General features: G+C 41.8%; 1 protein-coding gene across 1 annotated transcript in view; it reads left to right on the top strand.

Annotated features, from left to right (window-relative positions):
• The window catches only part of EBF2 (EBF transcription factor 2), a 187,243-nt gene that overhangs the window by 124,409 nt on the left and 42,828 nt on the right, over window positions 1-20,006 (top strand). The window contains exon 7 of the mRNA XM_080796779.1: window positions 8,429-8,510. Within this exon, the coding sequence (XP_080652905.1) occupies window positions 8,429-8,510 (82 nt within the window). The remainder of the gene's footprint in view (window positions 1-8,428; window positions 8,511-20,006) is intronic.

Raw genomic sequence — 20,006 nt, 5'->3', positions numbered from 1 at the left:
TAGGGCCAAAGAGAGAATTTGGGTTAAAAACAAAACAGAACAAGCAAACAAACAAACAAACAAACAAAAAAAGGAAGAGACGAAACCGCGCACATTGCAAAGAGCCCTCCAAAGACATTTTACAAAAACAATTAGAATTACAAACACGCTCTTCGTGTTGTGTTTCATTCCAATTCAAGCCCAAAGAGTTCAATTATTATTTTCATTAATGGTGTCAGATTTTCATCCGAGTGCAAAAACAAGGACTTTTCCTTGGAGATTTTTTTTCCCTACCAGCCTCATGTTGCCAAGTAATGGAATTCAGGAGAGTGAAGATGTCTGAGTACAGAAGAGAAAAAAAAAGTCCCAACATCCAGCCGCAGGTCCTCGGAAACTAGAGTGGGTTACTGAGTGGAGAATCAAAGTGGCCCCTTGGTTATATACCTTGGCGATTGTTTGCCATTGGAGCTGCGGGAGGCATTCACTTCAGAGCAAATCACAAAGCGAAGTCTATCAGTACAGAGTCAGAATTACACGGTGGGGGAAGTGGCTCCCTCCCGGCACCTGAATGAATACAGCAGACTCACTCCTGAGGCAGCGTGTTTGGTAACGAAGGATCTGTTGCCACACTGAAATGCCACTTCCAGGAGCTTGTCATTGGAGTAAACGCCGAAGAGAATATGATTTGATGGGGCCTGCTGTCAGGTAGGAACCAAATGATTTTGCCTGCCTCGAGCTTACTGAAAACAGTGGTGAGGCTCTTGACCCAGTATATTCCACTGTTCCTCTTTTCTGGCTATCTGTTGTAATAGAGTTAATGGCATACTCTTTTTTTCTTTGGAAAATAGCTCTCCCTAGAAGTCAAGGGAAGAACTTTAATATGGGACAGATAAGCAATGCAGAGAGAACCAGATCTGAATTATACCCCCTCTGGTATAATTTCGTTTGGAAAATGGGCTATTTTAAAAGGTGGTGGGGAAGAAGGGGCAGTTCAAGGGAGAGTGGCAGAAACATGCCTGGCGAAACGTGAGGGAGCTAACTTTGCCTGGGTAACTAGTCCTCACTACTGGCCTAGAGGCTCATGTTACAGGAGGAAGAAACTGAAGGTCCTAATTTTCACACTAAATACTAAGCAAGCAAATAATAACAATAATAATAATATAATAATACAGAAGCTGTGGCATCACGTGGAAATAACTTGGTAGGGAGGACCCAGTGAGCTGCCACATAAAAGACTGAAATTATCTGCTGCCAGAGAAATTAACTTGCTGGTCTATTAAAAAATGTCCGAAGGAGGAGAGTCTCCACTGTCCCTTGGGTAATGCTTTCAAAATTTAGCTTGGTGACTTGACTCTGAAAAAATGTTTTCCAAGACTTAATTCAACTTCTTAGGTTATACATTTGACTTCCAGCCTTTTTTTCTCCATAGTCTTAATGGACAAATGGCCTTGAGTCTTCCTCATCCACTCAGGGCAATCGCTGACCTTCTTTCTATAGAGAGATTTTTGCAGAGGGTCATCTTTAGACCAGGTGGGTTCTTGAGATGGCCTGTTTTCTGATGTCTGATAGACTTGTTTGTTTTCTTCCGCACACTCCAAAATAGCCACCAAATTTTCAGAGAATGTGGGTCCTGATAGGGACGATAGACATTTTTGTTTGTTTGCTTGTTTTGTTTTGTGACATGAAGAACGATTTCACTCTCATTTCCAGAGAGTAAGATGATGGACGTGACATGATCCCCCATGTGGATCAATGTAGCCGTAGTTCCCAAAACAAAGAGCTGCTTGCAGTGTGTCCTACCTTTTCCTCCAGGAGAGTGGCCAGACTCCCACTAGAGCGATGTTCTTCTAAGAGCCGGACAAAGCAGAGTTCCCCTCCTAGCTCTTCTACTTATTAGCTCTTTGACCTTGGACGAGGAAGCTAACCTGTCTGAGTCTTGCTTATTTCCTCCATAAAATGGAGTCGTTCATTCTCCTACTCTCAGAGGTGGGTGGATTAAACAAAATCACACATGGCACATAATATGGGGTCAATGAAGGTGGGGCATTTCTTTGTTGTTATTATAATCATCATCATGATTAGTCTTTTAGCCTTTGGGAGTTAGAGACATCAAGTGTAGCTGTAAGAAAGAAAATTTAGTGCTTCAGAGTTTTTTGTAGACTTACATTTTTCGAATCTGAGATGGCCTTTCACTGACATAGCCTGAGTGAATTAATGGTCACTAAACTCTTCCATAGGAATGTCTGTGGAGATTAAAGTTTCTGTGCCTACTCTGTTCCTGTATTTATATTTACATATTAAGGGATTGTTTAAATAAATGGAATAGATAGAAAATAGGCTTATAAAAATGAGTATTTGATTGAAGCCTAAGGAAGACAGTCAGTCAAAATTTTAAAATTTCTCCCCTTTCCACGGATCTTCTTGAACTTTGTGCCTGCCATCATCTTACCAAGCAGATTCCAAGTACGAAGCATTCCCAGATGCCCCACTGTCAAGTTTTTAAGGTGTAGCAAGAGCCAATGGGGAATTTGACCTCCCAGAGTGTCTTAATTTTTGTGGACTTCAGTGAGAGTCTTCACAAAGCCCTAAAGCTTCAGGGCCCTTTCTCAATTGGGCTGACGCCTAAACAATCAATAGGGCATGTCATTTTCAAGCCAAGCATGGGGCCTACTGCTGCCCTTCACCTTACTTTGACTGCCTGGATTTGGATTCTGCTGGAGGCTTTTGGGAGAGGAAAATGTATTCTTTCTGTGGTAGGAAGGTTCAAAGAGGATATCACAGTTAAGACCTAGATTAAAGCTGGAACATTATCATTGTGTTTTTTACTGGTCTCTAGTGGAAACCTAACACTTAGGGGTTTTCCTACCTTATAAAGCAGAGTGAGCTGCCATGTTGGCCATCCCGAGTGAGAAAATGGCCCCAGGGGTATATCCATCCTGCACGAGACCCCTGACTCTGCCTAGTCCCCCTAAGGATGTAAGCTTGACAGGGCCCTGGGAGAGGGCTGCCCATTTCTTTCAAATATGATTTTATCATCCAGGCTATCCCAGGTAGTTTTTAGAAATGATTATTTGACAGTTCTTAGAAAGGTATGAGTGTTTTAAAGGAAAGAAGTTACACACACAAACAGTGGAAGCCAATTGAATTTTAATTTATTGGACTCTAGAAAATGAGGGTTAGCAGTTAATCCAGATAAAATGTGTCTTCCTCAAAAATCAATGGCCTTAGGCTTTTAAACACCTAATTGGTTTGTGAGGCTGATTCAAGTCTATGTACAGTTCGGACTTCAGTGAGCCAGCCTGCCTATGTGGCCATCACAGCAGAGAGAGAGAGAGAAAACCAGATATAGCACTCCCTCGTCTTGGCTTTTGGAGAGTATGGGGGTGCTCTTGTCCTCATGGTGTGTAACATGTGACCATGGCATTGTAGGAGTTATCCCTAGGGTAGGCAGAATTAGATTTCTTTAAGGGAATAAGTTTCAAAGTGAAAGGTATTCTACATATTATTTTGCATAGAGTAAGGTTCTGCTTAATGGTAGCTGTTACTAGTGCTAAGTTCACATTCTTTTGATACACATCGCTGTCTAATCTTTTTCTCAAAAGAAGCTTTCATGCCTTCCCACAGTGCTTTCCTTAACGTTTTTTGTATTGCAATTTTTTAGAAGGCGCTATATCTTGGCTTTCTAATGGGAGATGAATTGAATGACCTCTACCACAAATCTGGGCAAAATCAGGCTAGGTTTTGTATCCATCAGATCATTGGTTATAATTCTGGAATCTGGCATGAATACTAAGTATTTGCCCTTCCTTTGATTTAGACACAGTACCTCCTTCTCTTACCCCACCTCTGGACCTTGACTTTTCACCTTATTTGTGCAACTAGATTGAATCTTAGTGTCTGTTTGGGAAGGGCCCAGGACACGTCTAGACCCATCTAGGAACTTTCATTCTACTCTCGAACAGTGCTATGTGTTCTAATATTCCAGAGATTGCGAGAGAAAGAATTTCTGGGTGGCTGGGCAGTCCCCTGAAATCTTAGACCCATATTCAGGGGTCTCCAGATTCCTCTCAGAATCTGAAGAAGCATATTTTGAATAGCTTTTTAGTGGGCTCCATGACGGCAAAGATTGGGTCCATCTTATATGCCATGGTGTCTGAACCTTCATGGAACATACTATACACTTCATAATTGCTCAAATGGTTAAATCAATTAATTCAGCAAGGATTTTCAGTAGTAGGCATTTACTTCCATGCAACTATATTTGACCTAGTGTTTTCTTCTTGGGATGCTATAGTCTTCTCACTCTTCAAGAAGCCAGAATCCTTCACGTTGTTCTTCTTCTTTCCTCCCTCTCTCCCTCTCTCCCTTCCTCTCTCCTTCTCACCCTCCATCCCTCTCCTTTTCGTGATTTTCCTTCCTTCCTTCTTTTCTTCCTTCCTTCCTTTTTCCTTTCTTCTTTCTTTTAGACCGTTTTCTGAATTTCTAAAACCAGCTATATCGAGATATAATTTACACACTATAAAGTTCACTTATTTAAAGTGTACAGTTCAATGGCTTTTAATGTATTCACAGAGTTGTGCAACTGTCACCACAATCTAATTGGTTCAGGAAACAGACTGCCAGATGGAGCTTGCTGTGAGAAAGACCCAGGTTCAAATCCGTGTTTCTGCTACTGACAAGCTGTATGATCTTGGGCAAATTTCTTAAATTTTTGGTGACTTTGTTTTTCCTAGCTGTGAAATGATTCATCAGTCATAAAGTTGTTGTAAGAAAAAAATGGCGCATTGTATATGAGGTACTTCCACCTAGCCTCAGGGTATGGCACAGAGTAGATGATTGACAAACTTTTGAAGGATCTCCTCTGTGATCCCTGGACCCTTCAGCTGCTGGACCCACACAGGATGGTGAGCAGGGACACAGATGGCTCTGATCGGTGATGTTCCTGAGCCACCTTCTCCTGCCTCAGAAGCATGTAGAAGGGAGCCTAAGACGATGGTCACTCAACAGTTTGCCTGTCAAGCCCCAAGGGACTGCCTGCTCTGACCAAGGTGTCACTCAAAATGCCCCACTGCCCACCGATCAGCTGTCCCTGCTTACTTTTTTCCATACCACTTTAGATCAGTGGGTTTGACCTACCTTTCAGAAAACCCTGCACACACACCCCCTTGGACTGCAGCAAATCATGGTCTTTTTGTCTTCAGTGATTTCTTCCCTCAGTGTAGTCATTTCTGGAGGCTCTCAACTCTACACACTTTTCTTTGCCATCACAGAATATTAATGTTAGAAGAACCCTAGCAATAAGCCAGTTAGACCCAGTTGAACAAGCTGAGGCCCAGAGAAGTGAGCTAATTTGGTTACACAGTTGTCTCAGGTCAAGACTAGACTACCGCGCGGCATGTCATACATATCTGTGGAGTGAAGAAATGCCCTTTGGTTCATTGCATCACCCCAGCTGACCTAGGAACCAGGTTGCAATGTGCTGCTTGAGTTCACATTTTGATCCCACCTCTCTACTCCTGTGTATCTAGAGACCAAGGATAAACCTGTCGTTGTTGGTGTGTCCACTCCTAAGGAATGAGATCAGAAGCTTTGCAAAGTGTACTGTGCTAAGTGGTTATGATATTTATGTAGTCAACATTGTTTGGAGAAAGTGGAAATAACAACTTCCAGCCTGATGAGAATCTGCACATTTGGTCTGAATCTTGCAGTTCATTTGGGTTTCCCGTTTCTGAGCGCAAAGCGCTGACATTTCCCAGGCAGCTCTGGCTTCGGAGGGATCCAGGCCCAGGGGATTTGTTCCCTGCAAGTCACCCTGTGGTTAATGGATGGTATAGTTAGTAAAGGGTTCTGTATCGAGCCCCTGAGCATGTGGGCGGAGGGGTGGGTGGAAGGGAGGGAGGTGGAAGCTAGCAGTAAAAAGAAGAGAAAAAATTGGAGAGAGCAGTAAACCCCCAGGACTCCTTTAAATTAATTTTTAGGCTCACATATAAAATATCCAGGTCATAATTTCTGGACTAGCCATTTAGAAGCAGCTATGTCTTCTTTTAGGAAGCAGTATACAGTGTAAGAGAATTTTCTCTCCCTCTCTCTCTCCCTACATATCCCTCCTTCCTCTGCCGCTCTCTTCCCCTTTATGAACAGAAGGTTATATCCTTAGTGTGCAGGGGCTGGGCAGGTTACAGACTTAGACTCCAGGCCAGCAAAAGAGTCAAAATTTTCCACCCGAAGAACTGATAAGGGTCCTAATTGAAACTGAATCGAGCCTTTCAGCAGGCCCCTTCTTTCCCTAAATCAATTTGATTTCATGTAAACATGTATTTCTTTTGCACTTTTCCACCTTCCACACCATGCATCTAATAATGTCTTCACGAACAGTAATGTTTTCGCCAGATATGTTTTAGAGAAAGGGTCGGGTAGGTAAGGGAATGTATCAAACACGGGCAGTGCATTATAATGAGCTCAGTCGAAGCAAAACTTTCCCCAAATCAAGGACTCAGTAAGAAAAGGCACTCGATTTGGCTTTAGGAAGGGAAGAGGTGTAAATCACACTTGGTGGTGTTGGAGGATAGATGTGGTGTGGGAGTGGGGGCTGTTGTTCGGAGGGAGACCTGAGTGAGAATAAAGCAAGTTTTAAGCATATCGTAAGAGCATCTCCGTGGGTTGTGAGTGACTCTAGCCGCCTCTTCTGTAAATGCACAAGTGCAAGGACGTTTCCCTTTAGAAAAATAAAATGTTTGCATTGTGATCAACCTCTGAGTGCTACTGGAAGACGTTTCACAGCACTTTAGGAAGCGAAAGCAGGTTGTGAATTTGAACACTGCATAAAGCAGTGCGGAGCAAGAGGAAACAAACAAACAAACAAACAAACAATAAAGCAGCGTGGAGCAGTCCTCTGCCCTGTCACTCCAGAGGTAGCTCGGGTGAAGACCCGGATACCTTCATGGCACAGGAAGTCATGCCTAACCTCCCGGCCCAGCCAAGATGAACAGAGAGAAGGGAAAAGCAGATGTTATAATATCATGAACAAAATCTTTGCTGTTATTTCCAAATTCCTACCCCACCTTTATTTGTAGCTAAGGGTCAGGAGCAGTTGGCCAAATATTTTTAGCAAATCTAGAGTAAAACATCCTCATATACAGAAACCATTTTGAAGAACACAGTTCCCATTCTCTCCTCCTTGATCATTTACTGTTTATCTTTCCATCAGATATTTTTTTCTTTAAGTGCTAGATACAATTAACTGGAGCACTGTCCAATTCTTTTGTGTGATTCTTTAAAAAATAAAAAATAAACAGAAGGTCACCCAGAGAACATCTCACCAGCCGTTGCTTTAAAATAGAATTTTTGGAAGCATTGTTGATTTCTACTTATTTTTGTTAGTAAATCCTGGGGAAAAAATGTATATCTTTTCCTTTAAAGTTCTAATTCAAGGCATGGATGTGAGAGTTCTGGAGGGACTTTGGGACTGCGGTAAAATTTCGTTGTCATAGTAACAGAAAGGGAAATAGGCCTAGCTCACCTGGGACTTTAACACTGCAAAAGCTGGATTTTTTTCTTTTCTTTTCTTTCTTTCTTTCTTTTTTTTTTTTTTTAAGGAAAAGGACTCTGCAAGTGAGATAAATGAAAAACTTATTGTGTTTTGAAACAAAAAATCCCAAACATTAAATAGGTAAATGGCTGAAAAGGTCACCTCTACCATTTTTCTGGTTCGATGTAGTTGTCTGATTAAAGATGCCCAATTTAGAAATTGCACAAATAGTTTATTTCAGAGACGGTTGGCTTACCAATATGCCTCACGACGAGTGATAACCTCAGACTGTGATTCGGTGACTTTGTATTTTTCCCGGTAATCTGCAGAAGGTCTGAGAGGACATTCACACTTGTTATGAGTCCTAAAAACCCCAGTGTGTACCTGCACGGACTGACCCGCCTTTGGATGGCACGTTACTGTTTTCTGATTTTGTGTACATTGGTTAAAAAGACCAGGAGCCCTTTGTGTGGGGGGGTATACGTGTGAGATATGTGAGTGCGGAGGTGCGTGTGGTCGGCGGAAAGCCACATGCGTGAGAAACCCTGGGATTCTGGGGGAAGTCATGCCATTTTTCCCCCCGGAGCAAGACATTTTTGCACGGCAGGAGTCACTGCTGCTTTGGAAGCCTTATTTGTGGGAGACGGAGTGCCCTTGCAACTCGGGGGGCAGGTATATAAACCAGAGCCCAGCTTGTGAACCGCTTCGCAGTCCTCAGCGGTGCCGGAGCCGGCGTGTGATCGCAAACATCCAAATTTGCAAATTGCAGAAGGTCAGCGGTGTTCCCTCCCGGGCAGGGCCGGCTGAAACTCCCCAGACATGAAATACAATCCCTTTCACATCAAATCTAATATAATGCAGATCTATTTTCTCTTAAAAAATGTTTACTCCACCATGTAACACATTGCTTTCTCTTCACAGATTCTTTCTAAAATTTTTCCTCAAGTGCAATCAGAATTGTTTGAAAACAGCAGGAAACCCAAGGGACATGAGAAGGTTTCAGGTAAGGGGCCTGCTGTTCCTCCCTGTTAAAGAAGTCGTCCTGTTTTCTCTCTCTTTAGTACTTTCTTTCCTTTCTTTCTTTTTTTTTCCCCCCTTAGAAAACATTATTCACGGAGGCTGCTAACAATACAGATAACTCTGATTGTGTTGAGGGTTTCTGCATTTTGTAGTGTTTAGGCCTTTTGCCTCTGTTGCCCAGGCCCCAGGGGAAGGGCACCAACCCAGGCTGGAGATTTGATTTCCAGCCCTCGGGCTGCCCTTCGCGCACACAGCTGCCCACAGCAGGACCCGTGTTCTTGATATTCAGCCACTTTGGGATTTTTCAAAGCAGCTTCTCTGTGCTCTCTGCAAGCAACAGCCTCTTCCCTTCCTCTCCCACCGATTAACTATTCAGTGGTCTCTCTCGGAGTCTTCGGGAAAGCAGCAGCCCGAACAGCCGTGGTCACTTTAAGATCGCAGCATGACAACAAGACCCACGGGACAGTGACCCAGCTGCCTGGCAGTTAAATCTGCCACCGGTTTCATCACCCTTGCCACTGATGTACCGAGGATACGCGCTAATAAAAACACAGAGAGAGGCAAAGTGTGTCAGGTTGGAGATGAGAGGAAGTGCAGTCCCCCTCGGCCCCCTTCCTTAATCTTTGAAGGACCCTTATTTAATCCGCCAAAAGGCTTTCCTGCCATTTGTACACCCCATCGAAATATAGAGAGCGCCCTTCCCCGTAGAAACATGGAAAACACATTAAACAATAGCATCCAAGCTTGAGACTTCAAAGAAAAAAAAAAGTCTGGCAGCCACAGGAGGGATGGGGATATTAGACTCACATTTTTGGTGAGAACAGTGAGGTTCTGAGGGTTTAGTAACTCGCCTCGAATCACAGGGTGCAGTGGAACCAGGAACCAGGAGGGTCTATCTGGTCAAACCCCTTCCACCAGACCACGAGTTTGCACCATTGGCAGCTGCTAAGTGGATGCCTTGTTGTTGGCTTTTTGAAATTCTTCATAATTTCTGAGCCAGGGGTCACACACACTCATTTGGCACAGGATTGCGCGAGTCATGGGGCTGCTCCTGCCTGCCACCCGGAGAGCTTCTGGGGCTTAGGAACAGAGTCCTTCAGGAGTTCATGGGGGAGATGGGCACACACAAGGTGAGAAAACGACTTAGTCAAAAAAAAAAAAAAAGTCATGTCATTTTTTTTTTCCTCCCCACCCATGTCATGGTCATCAAGCAGCCTTGCTGACACTGGGACATTTTTGGTTACTTATTTAACATGATTACCAGCCTCTCTTAAAAAAGTCAAACCCCTCCTCTCCGTCGTACAAATTTTCCCCTTTTGCTCGGTGTAAGGACAGGCAGAAATAAAATGAGCTTTCTTGGGGACCACACGGGAGCATTGTGCGGGGAGGAGGTTGATGGTGTTTTGTGTTCCAAATGCAAATGTAAATAATATTAGTCCAAAAAAAGTACAAGATTCAAAAAGATTCCAGAGCACCTTGATGGCCAAAGCTTGGCTTTCACTTCCTGAAGAAACAGAAGTAGGAAGAGGGGTTGGCAGTTTGGATTCCTATCCCCCTATTCTCTACCATCACTTCCAAAGACTTTTAAATTTGAGAATGCTCCCATCAATTTCAAGAGGCTTTTAACAGAATGTCTTGTCATTTTATTTTTCTCAAATTTGGGAAATGTACAAACTAAGCACATACATGCTTGTATTTTCTACACTTCTTCCATTATTTACTAAGTAACGGTTTCAGGTTTCAGTGTGCCCAAGCTTTTAAGAGCGTTAGAACAAATACTACTGATCTCAAAATGATGGGAGATTCTCATCCGATGTGAAAATATTTGACTTCTACAAAGAAAGGGAAAGAATTTTTTTTTAAGTTTGTAGATCCTAATTGTCTTATTTTGGGGATAGAACTAAAATTAATTGGCAACTTTTGGGTTTTTTTTTATTGAGATAAAATTCATATAACATATTCATCATTTTAACCATTTTAAATTGTGCAATTCAGTGGCCTTTAGTATATTCACAATGTTGTGCAACCATCACCACCATACAATTCCAGAACATTTTTAACATCTCCAGATGAAACCCCATCCTTCCCAATTCCCCTTTCTCCCCACCCACTGACAACCATGAATCCACTTTCTGTGTCTATGGATTTTTCTATTTGGGACATTTCATATAATTGGAATCATTCAATAATACATGTCAACAATACAACAAATCATACAACAATACATACAATTTTCGTGTCTGGTTTCTTTCTCTTAGCATCATGTTTTCAGGTTCATCCTTGTAGCAGGTATGAGTAGTTCATTCCTTTTTATGGCTGAATAATATTCCATTGTAAAAATTAGCACATTTTGTTTATCTCTACATCAGTTGATGGACACTTGGGTTGTTTCTACTTTTAGGCTTTTATAAATAATGCTGCTATGAACATTTGTGTACAAGCTTTTTGGTGTGTGAACATATGTTTTCAATTCTCTTGAGAATATATCTAAGAGTAGAATTTCTGAGTCATATGTTAACTCTATCTTTAGCTTTTTGAGGAACTGCCAAACTGTTTTCCACAGTGGCTGCATCATTTTATATTCCCACCAGTAATGTATGAAGGTTCCAATTTCCCCATATCTTTGCCAACACTTGTTATTTTCTAGGGGTTGTTTTTTTGTTTTTGTTTTTGTTTTTGTTTTAATTTCTAGCCATCCTATGAGTATGAAGTGGTATCTCATTGTGGTTTTGATTTGTCTTTCCCTAAAGATGTGAGCATTTTTTTCGTGTGCTTATTGGCCCTTTATTTGTATATCTTCTTTGGAGAAATGTTTGTTCAAATCCTTTATTCATTGTTAAATTGGGTTATGTATCTTTTTATTGTTGAGGAGTAAGAGTTTTTTTATATATATTTGGGATACCAGGCCCTTCCTTATCAAATAAGTGATTTGCAAGTATTTTCTTTCCTATTCCATGACTGTCTTCTCACCTTCTTGATAGTGCCCTTTGATGTACAAAATAATTGATAATTTTTATACTGTGCTCAGATTCTATTAAGAGTATAACCTTCAATGGACACTCTTTATGTGGAGAAGGCTACTATGAAGAAAGTCTTGAGTATGTGTTGTAATGGTCAAGTGAGAGACTTGGATCAAGTTCAAAATACGAAACCAAACCCAACATTGTAGGTAATCATGGGGAGAGGATCTGAAGGAATAGTAACTTAGGAAATTCATAAATACATATCTTATTCAGAATGACAAAGATAATACTTTAAAACCATATAGACAGTTACTTTGTTCCTCCATTTTGTTATATGATTGATCAAATATATTTCCTAGATAGGAGCTTTGACCAGCTAAGCTACGGCATAGGCTGATCAAATATATTTAATCTGAAGCATTCTTTTGTAGAGATTTGTTAAGAACAAAATAGAAATAGGAAATTTTTCTTACCAAATCATGAATCCAAACAAACTCCCTCTTCTCTCCCACCTCTCTTCTTTCCCCTGTCCCAAAACAGTTGTGGAACTTGTATTCTTTTCCCCATAATGACCAAATGAGAACAAAATCATTACATTAATTTTTTTTTCAAGCCTGAAACAAACCTCTCTTTAATTCAGTCCAAGTCCAAGTATCTCAGATATAAATATATATATATACCTATTTATCAAAACACAATAGGTTTTAATCCTTTTTCAGCTCAGATCTTTTTGAAAATTTGGTAAAAGCTATAGATTCTGTTGCCATAAAAAGCTGCATTTAAGCCAAGCTTTGCTTAAAATGTCAGGTGTTCCCACATCTCTTAGGGTTCCACGGTCCCCTGACCTAAGGAAATGAAATTCATCTACCAAATGGGCATCCTCCATATAACTTAACTCTTACAAAGGGGACCTGTCCCCTTGGGAGTTCACTTGATAATCTTCCCACCTTCTTATAAATGCCATCTGTTCCAGGTGACTCCTGGATCCATATCCTTAGACCTCAGCCTTCTCTGGAGCTGCAGAAATCCCACTCTACCTTCTTCCTAGGCATCTTCCCTTGGGTTACTAATGAGCACATGTTCATAGCAGAATTCAATACTTGCTTTCTGGATCCATGCCTTCCTCATTTATTGGTGAAGTGTCACTTCCTCCTCCTAAGTATATGCTAAGTCTATCTCTTCTCCTGAACACAAGGAGGTCCCTGCTTCTACTTCTTCCTTGTCCAGTCCTAAAGCTCAGATTTGGAAAGGCATGGCTGATTAGTATCTTCATACCCGGCACATCCCCTGTTGTTTCCGTATACCCACCCCTCACTGATTTCTGTTACGTGGCACACCTCACTGATTTCTGTTACGTGGACTATTACTTGAACCTTTCCACACATTTGCCCCTCTGCCTGAGATCCCTTCGCCCCCTCTAATTTGTGACTTTTACTCATGCTTCAAGACTATACGTGAATGGCATTCTACTTTTCAGGGCATTTTCTGACTCTCCCTGACAGATTCGTTGGCTCCTTCTTCTGGGCTGTTGTTCCATTCTCTACATGTTGCTCCCACACCATCAATCACATTGTCTTGCAATTATTGTTCATCTAAGAGACTGTGCTGCTTGAGGGTAACATATTTTTTTTTTAATTTTTGTATTTCTCCCCAATGCCTAGCATAATACCTGCCACTGTGAAGAGCTCAATAAATTGTTTCTAAATGAATTTTTTTAAGAGAGAGAAGGGGGAAAAAGGAAGGAAGAAAGGGAAAAAAGAAAAGATTTCTGTGGTCCCCAAAGTATCAAAATCCATGGGCCATACATGCAGAAAATCATTTCTGCCCTTTTTGAAATGGAACAATTGGGGGAAACACCCAGATTAACAGCTCAGTGAAGGAAAAGAAAGAAATTTACGTCTGGTTGAAGCTGACGGTCCTGTTAAGACATAATGAACCCCATTCTTTATTTCTCTGCATTGTGGATAGAGGGCAGACGGTTGGAAAATCCCGAAGAAAATCAAACCAACAAGGAGAAGTCAAACATATTGTCACTTCCCACATTCAGGTTTTAAAACACAGAAGTTGGTAACATTTGGGCAATTGTTGCCAACTCATTTTCAGAGATAGGCCGACTGGGTCTACTCCCAGTCATGGTGAAAACACTGATGCACTCTTTCATGTATCCAGCCACCCACTCGATATCACTGAGGACACTGTGTGTGCCAGGAACTATCCTAGGTGCTAGAGATACATCAACAAGCAAAACAGATCTAATTCGCCGCCCTTGAGGGACTTACCTCCCAGTGGGGAGATAAGGAGAATACGACAAATGAGCGAATTACATAGCTTAGCTACGCTTCTCTGTGGTCTTCAAGTGACCTGTCTGGAAGCACGGGGCCTGGCATGATGCCAGTTGGCTTGGTGCTGAGTGCTGAAACTCAGTGCTGTGGTCATGGGCAGCTGAGGTAGAATCTAAGGGATGCCTGCCATTATAATAATAGTAAGTGTGGATGCTCTTCCCAGTGGTTTTCTAAGTTTTCTGTGGTATCAGCTATAACACAACACTAATATCAGCAGATCACTAACTTAGTGGGTATTGAGAACATTCAAGACCTGGGTGCCAGTTATTTTCCTGCCCTGAGCCAAAGGCAGAAGCTTTAACCCACTGAGCCACCCAGGCACCCCAACAAGACTGTTTTGAACAGGCATGATCACAGTAGAGGCCTGGGGTATTTTCCACCACACAGCTAAGCAACAACTTGCCCATTAGTCATTCTGGAATTAGGAGCATGCACCTGGGTATGTCTCTAACCCTAGAATAATTTTAAATAAACTCCTTTATTTACAAACTTATAGCTTTCATGTAGTTAGGATAAGATTCTTACCATCATTTGCTGAACTTTTCTGAGTGACTCGTGTGTGTCTCAGCTTCACCCCTAAATTATTCCATTTTTAGTTTAGGTCTACCAAAATTGTCATTTTTTATACACTTTTTCTAGGGAGAAGACTGAGAAATATATTCTGGCAGGTCTTGCCATCTGTTGCCTCAAGACATAAAAGGTCAAGATAGATGGGGAGCACATGCATACATTTGCAATGAAAGAAAAGTTATCTTGGGAGCCAGACTAGGGAAGGACACCAGGGCTGAGCTGATTTTTGTTTATGGGGGCTCTGCACATGCCTCCAGGATGGGCCTGCCAAAAGGGGATTTTGAGGGTCCTTGGAGGGGGTGAGGGAAAGAGTTGTGCCGCTGGGGGACACAGCTAACAGGTCTGTCAGACGTCTGAGGAAGAGAGAGCAGTGCATGGTGGTGGGGAGAGGGGAATGGAAGACTCAAAGATCTCTATCAGGATGAAGAAAGGAAGTGAGGCCATGTGAGCACCAACTGGCATCAGTGGGGTAGCGGGATACTGTGAGAGGCCTTGGGCCTGGATGCAGCCACTGCACGGAAACAATGGGGAAATTAATGTGGATGACAAAGACACCCAGTCCACACAGCGGGGCGTTAGCCACTAGTCTGTTTGACTGAACGACACAGGAGCAAAGGGCACGGCTACTCATGTCTTGGAACAGGGCCAAGAGCCATCCAACAAACCCTTATGATTTCTTAAACCCCCAGTTCTTATATAAAACTTTTTAATGGCACCACCATCTATTTTCCTTAAATAAAAAATGTTGAATGTTTCTCTCACACCCATTGAAGAGGGAAACGAGAGTTTAAATTAACTCCAAATGGTAAAAATTTAATACAGCTCCAGCTGCCTGCAGGTCTCTTCAGTTCAGATCTTTCAATTCAAGAGCTACTCCAGCTGCTCTGTGATCTCATGCACCATTTGAAGGTTGCTGTGCTACCGAGCAGCAGTTTTAAAGCTCATAATGAAAATCACTTGACTTATGGCCTCTCTAATCAACAGGTGAGTCCATTATCTGGCGGTAAAACAAACCAGATAGTCTGAGAAATAATAATTATCTACTTGGAGTCAGAAAAAAAAAAAAAAACCCTCTGAGGGTCTGAGGATATTTCCCTTAGTCCAGTGCTTTAAGCTTGGGGAAGGCTTTCTGTGGGTTACTTCAAGCTTTTGTCTTATCATAGGATACCCTTCTGCCATCCCTACCCCATGCCTTTTTGTATCTCAAATGGGGACAAGAATCAGGGTGATAAAAATTTTAACCAACCCACATAGGGAATGTGTTTTGAGTTATTCATGGGAGAAAAGGTAGAGAAGCAATGGAAAGTAGCTGCCTGCCTGTAACTCTTGGGAAAGGGCTTGTCAGATTTCAGGCAGGTGGAAACAAAGCTTAAAGGCTGAAACATTTTAGGAGACTCAAATTTGGGTGCTAAAACCTAACACCAAACACATTCCAGAACAATCAGATGCAGAACTTCCTGGAAAGCAAAGCTTTCTTAGTTTTGCAATAGGAGTACATCGGTTTGTAGCTGCTTAAGGGGACTACATGCTCCTGGTTTTTGATGAACAAGAGGTGATTCATGAGGTCCCTGTGGGGCAGGGTTTGGTGGAAGAGAATGGCCCAGCGAGTCAAGAACTACATCAAATATGTTAAGGCTCCCCTGTGCCTCTCAAAATGTTTGCTAGTAAAATACTGCCCTTGACCATAACCATCCCACTTGGCATAAGTTTTAGATGGGGAAAGCAATGGGTTCAATGGAATAAAATGAGGTAGGGTAGATGTAGCCAGTGTCTATGTATGACCTTTGAGATGGGGGAAATTTAGTAGTAAAGCAGGCTTCCTGATGACATGAGAGGCTGGTTGAAAAAAATTGCCACTTGATTTTTGTACACATTCTAACTGGTTTTTAAAAAGCAAACTCTTAAAAGATGGCTATCCTAAGCCAAATTTGCAAATTGTGCCAGTGGAAATGGTCTTCAGTAAACTACTGCGCTTATGCCAATTAGATTTTATTTTTTAAGTGCCAAAAGAATGATTTCAGTGACCTCGAGTTGTGTAACAAAACTTTTTCAACTCTTCAAGGCCTCTCTCAAATCTCATTTCCTTGATGAAAATGGTGGTCATCGCCTTCATTATAGGTTCATTTTTCTCACCTCTGGGCTCCTGGAGTATACGGTGGCCACACAATTTAGTCCTCAGTTATGCACTGCTATCTAGTCATCTCTTCTGATTATGTGTAGTGTTATGTTTCATCAACTCCCTGGTAAGCTCCTTGAAGTCGTGACAATGTTTTCTGTGAGTCTCCATTGCACGCAGCAGTACCGTGTCACTGGGAACATCACCGGGAGTGTCAAAAACCACCTCTGACTGATTGAAACATAGGGCTATCTTCTTACTAAAGAAAGTGTCTTCTCAGGAGCTATATCATTAATGCCACGGTCCCCCCTCCCTTGGTGTGAGCAGCCCCCCCACACCCCACATCTGTCTCGACAGCAATCAACTTTGTGTTCTCTCGTTTGGCACTTGATCCTTAAACGAACAGAAAATTTAGCCTTAGGGAATATGAAACAACAGTGATTGCTAAGAATTCTGGGAATTCCTTTAAAAAAAATAAAAGATGAAAAAATCCATACTTGTGGGGTAGGTGTTTAAAGGTAATTTTGGAGACCCTGGAGTCCAGTAACAAAGAAGAATCTAGGCTTTAAATCTGGTTTGAAAATACGATGTGTGCCAAGAATAAAGTGGTGGGGAGAAACAATTTGCAGTAGCCAATTGTTTGTTGTTAGCCTGGGTTGGATTAATGGAGGCTTAGACAAAATCGTTTCATCAGAGTCCCCTTGCCGAATGCGAAAATTAGCCAGTGTATAAAAACACCAATGGAGTATTTTTTCCTCATGGTGTAGACTCCAGACTTGGTTGCCCAGCACAACCAGAAGTCTGTCTTGCTTTTCTCTGTCCCTTTAATGGTCTCTATGTCTCTTTCCTCCTACCACAGGTGGAAAATAAAATCCCACATAATAGTTACGCTTTGGGAAAGCTGAAATAACATATATAGCAACTGAACAGTTATAAGGGAAAAGCACATCATGAATTTAATTCCATTTCCAGATGTAAAATGTCATAAAGAATTTTTTTCCATACTTGGCAAAATAACAGGAATTTTCGAGACCATTTTATTTAGCTTGGTGGATGCGTGTTTGTGGGTAGGTATCAGAAAGCCTTGCACCTCAGGTGTGCTCTAAATGCTACACATCCGGGCTTTACTGAGATTAAACTACCAAAGATCCCACGTTCAGCTGGAAGGTACATGACCCTCATTGAAACGGAGGGGAAATGTGTCCGCCAAATGGTAGAATCGGGTGTGTTTTCAAAGCAAGGACTCTGATCTGTATGGGAAGGTTTCTAACCCAGTGTAATTATTCTCCTGTGGGTACAGACGCTAGGATTCTCATCTGTTTCAAAGAGCAGATCATGTAGTCATTCCACACATTTTTCATTCCGACTTCTCTTTTTCCTTTATCCTTCTATGTGAGACGTAAGGCCTTTGTAGGAACACCTGGGCATGAGCTGAGAAAGGCTGGCTGGGGGTAGACTCCAAGCTGGTCATTCCTCTGACTTGTGTAACTCAACCGAATCATACAGTTATAGCTTGGAGAAAGAGAGATGTTTAAAAAAAAAAAATTGAAAGTGTGATGTTCCAACAAAGCCGAAGACATTTTAGAGTGAGACATAAAAATGCCCCGTGGGTGGGCATTTTTATGTAAGTAAGTCAGGTTGGTAAGGGTTCCCATGTTGCCTGCTATCATTCCAATACCAAAGGAGCCGTTCCTCCATTGGAAACCTGATTGTACAGATTAACGGATGCGCCCACCTAAAGAGTAACTCCCACCGTGGCCTTGTATGGGCAGGAAAGAGCGCTTTACAACTCAGCTCCTGCTTCGTGTAAATTATTAGAGTGAGGGACATGGGAGTACTTTTAGATAATGAGAAGAAAAAAAAACAATCTGAGAAAGCCAATCCGTTTTCTCGAGTACTTTCAGCAGATTGCTAACACAGTTGTAGATTTTGGTCTCAAAACTGTCTTGTATTTTTCAAGGGGAGCTACTGACTTTTTCTTCATGTGGCTAAAACTGCCCTTTAATTGGATGATTCAGAACGGAACCTACACTGCCACTCTCCAGTTGCTCTGTGTGAAAACTCACTAAAAATTCGAGATCACACGAAGCAAAATAAGGAATCGCAAAAATTGGAAAAACTACTTCTGCTTAAAAAAATGCAAGCAATTTCAAAGGATCCCTACTTCTCTCTCTTGGAATTTTGTCTTTTTAAAGTGCCATGTCATAAAAAATATTTGCATGAGTATCATGGGTTATTGCTTTTGTGTTGAAATGTCTCAGTTGAGGAGAGCTGTAATCTATGGTAGCTTGGGTTTCTGACCTGCAGGCTTTCCCTTTGGAGCTTTGAGCTAAAATACAGATACACCAACTATGAGAAACAAATGAAAGCTGTCACAGTGTCAGCAGCAAAAACCGGGGGTCCGTCCCGCACAAATTATAGACATCTGTATTCCTAATTGGCATTCTTTTGGGCCATGCCAGCAGAATGGCAGTGCCAAGAGAGGCTGACAGCTTTAGAAAAGACCAGGTATCAGGTTTAGGTGATAGGAGACACTGATGAGACATAGAAGTTCCTTTGTCGGCAATATTCTCCATATGTTTGTTATAAGGCCCATGACTTCTAGTTTCGGCTACCTCCAAAACGGCACCCTTTGTCAAGACTAAATTTGCTACCTTGAAAACAGATCAGCTCATGAGCTCAGGCGAGCAAGTGGTACTGATGGTTATATGATCAGAAGATCGTTGGCAGAGATGCATACAAATAGTTAACAAGGTAATGGTAAGAAATGTTGACCTTGATTTGTTTAGCTAAGATGTAAAGATTTTTGAAGGTCAAAGGTGTCCTTGTGTAGTGTTTTGGAGTCTAACTGTGTCTGACCCTCTAACATTAAGCTGCTGTGGCCTGCAGTTTTGAAGAGTGAAGCAAACCAGGGGAAAAGAGAGAAGGGGGGAGAACAGGAAATGGAGTGAGGTGTTTCAGGAAGTTGTCAGGGGTTGACTGATTGATTCCAGATGGAAAAGGTCAGCCTTCATGACCCAGGAAATACTCACTAGGGGAAAGAAGTTGGCTTGTGGAAAGGGAAGGCCTGGGAGTGAGACGACGCTGGAATGCACATTCCACTTCCTTTAGTCCCCAAACATTCAGAAACTTTAACTTGTCTGAATAGAATAATATCAGTGTTGTCATCATTCATCAGAAAACAGGGAAGGAAGTTAAATTCAAAGCTTTGAATGGACCAAATGTATCTTCACCTCCATAATGTAGTTCACTTTCTTTCAGAAGGAGAGTGGATGTATGTAAAAATCAGTATTTGTGTGTGTGTGTGTGTGTGTGTGTGTGTGTATAAAAACAATGAGCAAACACATCCTGTTTTGCATGCTGAAGTTGGAGGATTAAATTCTGTACGCTTTCCCAATTCCCTTTATTTGACAGACTCTTCTAGATATCCCACAGCCCAAGATATTTGAAATATTAAAAATGGGAACTTTCCTCGTATCTATATATAT

The sequence above is a fragment of the Martes martes genome, assembly GCF_963455335.1.
Source record: "Martes martes genome assembly, chromosome: 2".
Classification (NCBI taxonomy): Eukaryota; Metazoa; Chordata; class Mammalia; order Carnivora; family Mustelidae; genus Martes; species Martes martes.
The sequence above is the reverse complement of the archived record's forward strand: the minus strand, read 5'-3'. Positions and strand labels throughout refer to the sequence as shown.